General features: G+C 36.0%; 1 protein-coding gene across 1 annotated transcript; it reads right to left on the bottom strand.

The window, feature by feature from the left end:
* Window positions 1-1,009: 1,009 nt before the first annotated feature.
* Window positions 1,010-2,336, bottom strand: LOC113342765. Its single transcript, XM_026587198.1, has 5 exons — window positions 2,332-2,336; window positions 2,097-2,187; window positions 1,653-1,706; window positions 1,274-1,359; window positions 1,010-1,148 (listed from the first exon to the last, which is right to left on the bottom strand). The coding sequence occupies exons 1-5, from the start codon at window positions 2,334-2,336 to the stop codon at window positions 1,010-1,012; spliced, it is 375 nt and encodes a 124-aa protein (XP_026442983.1).
* Window positions 2,337-4,378: the final 2,042 nt, after the last annotated feature.

The following is a 4,378-nucleotide window of genomic DNA, read 5'->3' as shown; positions in this document are numbered from 1 at the left end:
AATTTGTTTCAAATTAGTTTAATTTTTTTATTTTACCTTAATTTTCACTAGTAAAAAAATCCCTTTTCATCACGGTTTTTTACCGTGAGCAAAGGTCTATGGTCACGGTATTTCAATTTTGAGAAACCGTGTCCAAAGCCTGCGAGGCCAAAAGTAATTCCCATTTGGTCACGGTGAGTTTCGTGACCAATTTGTACATTTCACCGTGACCACAATTTCTTTGGTCACGTACTTTTGTTAGACACCGTGACCAATACGCACAATTAGACACGGATATCGTTCTATACCGTGACAAGTTCATGTTTTTAAACCCGGGAAACTAACATACACCGTGTCCAAATTTGATCATTGGTCACGGACCACATCTCATACCGTGACCAATCAGTGTAATGGTCACGGATCAGGAATACCCACCGTGTCTAGTCCAAGTATCCCCCAATGTTGACTACAGATTTTTAGATCAATATTGTACCCAGAAAAGTCTGAAAAGCCATAACTAACAATAAACTGAGTTTTTATTGAAAATAAAATATTATATCCATGACATAAAATTCAATAAACATATATAGCTTACTGTTAACAAGAATGAACAAGAAAGCATAATGAAATCCCTATTTACAATGCTGGTACCACTTGTAATGTCCAACTTAGACCACCAAAAAAGTCTTAAAAGCCATAACTAACAATAAACTGAGTTTTTATTATATCCATGACATAAAATTCCATAAACATATATAGCTTACTGTTAACAAGAAAGCATAATGAAATCCCTATTTACAATGCTGGTACCACTTGTAATGTCCAACTTAGACCACCAAAAATCTAATCACGGAGATGGAGACAACTCCCAACCTAGGCACTTCCATGTCAGTATTACTGGAAAGCATGCACTGTATTGATCACAGCTTCACAGGCGAGGTTTATTTATCCAACAAGAAACTCATTGAGATCATAGCAATGAAATACCTTTACGCGAATATAGTTAGTGCGTTTAAGTCTCATGGAGCATCTAAGTCTCTGACACCGCATGTGTGGCATCTCCATTAGCAGCTTGGTGTGCCTGAAATTGAATGCATATTGCCTCTTGCATATCTTTACACTTTTCCAGAAGTTCCTGAAACGTAACCAAATTAGTGTGGTTCACTGTTCTATCAGATTTTTAGATCAAACACTACAACTAAAATTACGGGTCTGATATATCAATGACAAAATGAAGGAAATAATTTGTTTGTCGTAAGTTCTGCAGCTTCAGCTATAAACGTAATGCGCAGACCTGTGCCAGTAGTTTTCCATTGCGGATAACCGTTGTAGGTCTAAATCAGATAGCCAACCATTCACAAGTACTGCAGCCCCAACCACCTGAGAAAATACCAAAATCTGTTTTAACTTTAGTTTGTTTAAGTTCTACCGAACACACCTCACTTAAGAACCCAAGTTGACTGTTTTATTCATTCTCTGGTCAAGGGTTGGTAGCTACAATCAATTCAACTAACGAGAACTACAACCGTCAATAGGAAGTTGATCCATACAATATATATTATGGGGACAGTATTTGATGCAGTACATTCAACAAAGACGAAGAGACACACAAGTCAAAAGCTCTTCCGAAATACTGAAATAGTTTCACGGAAGCATTCAGAAAACTGGTTTACCTTTATCGGATGGTACTTCGAGAAGGAAGCATGACCATGGTCCATGGGCCAACTCTACAGCAGTTTATCCCAAATGACCAGATACCAGCTGTGCAAGGTGTATAAACAAAGAAACTTCACAAGAGTATATAGTGGTTCTTATAGACATATGAGATAAGGGTTTTCTGTGTATCAGTAGTTTTCATGGAAAAAATCGAGATCTGCCGAGTAAAAACTGTTATACAGTACAGTAAGAGATAAAAAACAACCACTCATTTGAAATCGTATCCACTTCCCGGCTGCAAAACTTCTAAGCCATCCCGTAAAATATGGGAATGTTTTCTAAATTCAATTGTGTACAACGGTGAAGAATGAAAAAAGGAAAAAAAGGAAGAAACAGAAGATTTTCATTCAGAAAAAACTTGTTAGAAGGAAAAAAAAAACTGACGAGCATGCAGTTCTTACAAAAGTATCCCTTGAGCGTTGCCTGTCAAATACACAAGCTGAAACACCGAAATCCCCAAGCTTCACTATTCTATCGCTGTCAAGCACAAGCCTGCATAGATGCATTCCTTCAGTTCAATCAATCTCTCCAAATAAATCACAAAGCGAGCACATATGTATCTGTCTCGCTTCTAGTAAAAAGCAATAGATAAAAAACCTTGACGTCATTTCAGTTCAATCAGCATAATGTACTTACGCCATTTAAAGCCATACTATATACGTCACCTCCAGTCTAGTTTAGCTGTGTCTCGCTGAAGCAATCACAATAAACTCTCCAGTGTACCGGAAGGAAGAAACTCAAATCAGTAATGCATGTGGAATATCAATTCAGCCAAATTAATTAGAATTATAATTGATCTGAATTGATAAAAAAAAGTAGAGTCAATAATTATAATACAGAACAAGTTACACATCTAAGAGATAAAGGGTGCATTTGAATTGATTGACTTCCCAAAGATATTATACATTTACTTTGAGAAATAATGTAATAGCTAGCATGATATAATCAGTGACCAAGACTCCAAACTTCTCATCTTACCGGCAAGATATTCACCTAATGATCCAGGATTAGAAAAACAAACGAACAACAAAGAAAAATCAAAATAGTATATTATAATAAAAATTACCTAATCAACAACCTCAGTGATGAAATCCCCAGCTACCTCCCTAGACTCCGCAACTCCTCAGCGATCCAATTCCTATTAGTTTCAGTAGTAGTAATGAAACTAGCATGTGTGAAAATCCTACATTTTGAGGTGCAAAATTCTAAATCACGAGACATGAGTACTTCTCCACATTTTGGTAAGTTTTCAGAAGTAAAAAATAAACTGACCTTGTACGGTGGTTAATATTAACCAAAGAAGCATCCAACATGTTAAGCATAATATTTTCCAAGCCACTTAAAACAGTACTTGCCGTTAACCAAAAAAATCTTCATCGCTTTTCTTTACCTCGCACAATGTAGTTTGTTTCCACAGGTTTTAAGAATTTAATGGTACAACCATACATGAATATATCCAACATAGATAATGGAAAGGTAAATGAAAAGAAAAAAAGACTTACAAGGGGTTGGTATACCCCCAGCTGGCTACTAGCACATGACCTTCATTTCCCTTGGTTCTTGATGCTTATGTACCTTGCAGAAAGTAGAGTAAAGGTCAACATCGTAAGTCTATGATGTCCGTTATATAGACAGAGTGTTACTGCCATAACATATTAAACAAGAAGTGAATATTGAACTTCAATCATAGTCTTAACTGTAGAATAAAAAAAATCAATAAGAAAACACTGAAAAAACTAGAACATCAATGGGAGATGACAGAATATTGATGAACACTTTCTATTCATTTCAAGAAAACCCTTATCTAGCATCAAAATTCTGCTGGTGATTCGAGCTAGTTATAAGATATTCTTGCCAAGGCAGTACAACGGATTACAGAACATAAATAACAAGTAAAACAAGATAAGAACTTAATTATATGTGCAAATAGAATGCAGAAATGGAAGTAAACGATTTTGAATATGTCGTAGCACGACAACTACACACAAAATCCACCCTCCCTTCATAATAACAAGCAGGAGGAGTTACCTGCAACAATAAAGCATGGATGAAAGATAACCAAATTTATGGGCACATTACCAGCTTGTGAAATTACAAACTGAAAACAAATCTAGCTTCTTCGAAACTGTACTGTTAACATACTGAAACTGGTGGGTCTCTTACCAGCTGTTGTTACCATCTTATTGTTCAAAGCAGGGATCAACATATATCGCCTGACCATCATCGCGAAAATAAGAAGTGTCAGAATCGTCGTCCACATAAAGTGAGCTCATATCTACTGCCATATTATCTTCTGGCCGACGATTCTCAGACATTAGCTCATCCTCAGAAATTTCATCGAAATTATCGTCATCCATATAGTCATTTAAAGGGAACGATATAACAACAGACCACCTTGGATCTCCTTGATCTTCTACATAAACAAAATCACAAATATTAAAATTTTAGAAAAGTAAAGAAAACTTTGGGTCACTTTTCTACCTGTGGTCCTTACTCTCCAGGACGTTCTGCACCCAAAATATTTACAAGGGCATCTGTATTAGCTTCACAGACAATTGTACCCTCTTTGAACTGTTTTGAGCAGTCATCCTATCACAAAACCAAAATTTTGCACACATTTCAAATTAGGATAACTACTTACTTTGTACAAACACGAATTTCATCGGTTTTATATTCCCAATTT

Source organism: Papaver somniferum, unplaced genomic scaffold (assembly GCF_003573695.1).
Source record: "Papaver somniferum cultivar HN1 unplaced genomic scaffold, ASM357369v1 unplaced-scaffold_47, whole genome shotgun sequence".
NCBI classification, from domain to species: domain Eukaryota; kingdom Viridiplantae; phylum Streptophyta; class Magnoliopsida; order Ranunculales; family Papaveraceae; genus Papaver; species Papaver somniferum.
Note: the sequence above shows the minus strand (reverse complement) of the source record. Positions and strands in the feature narration are given on the sequence as shown.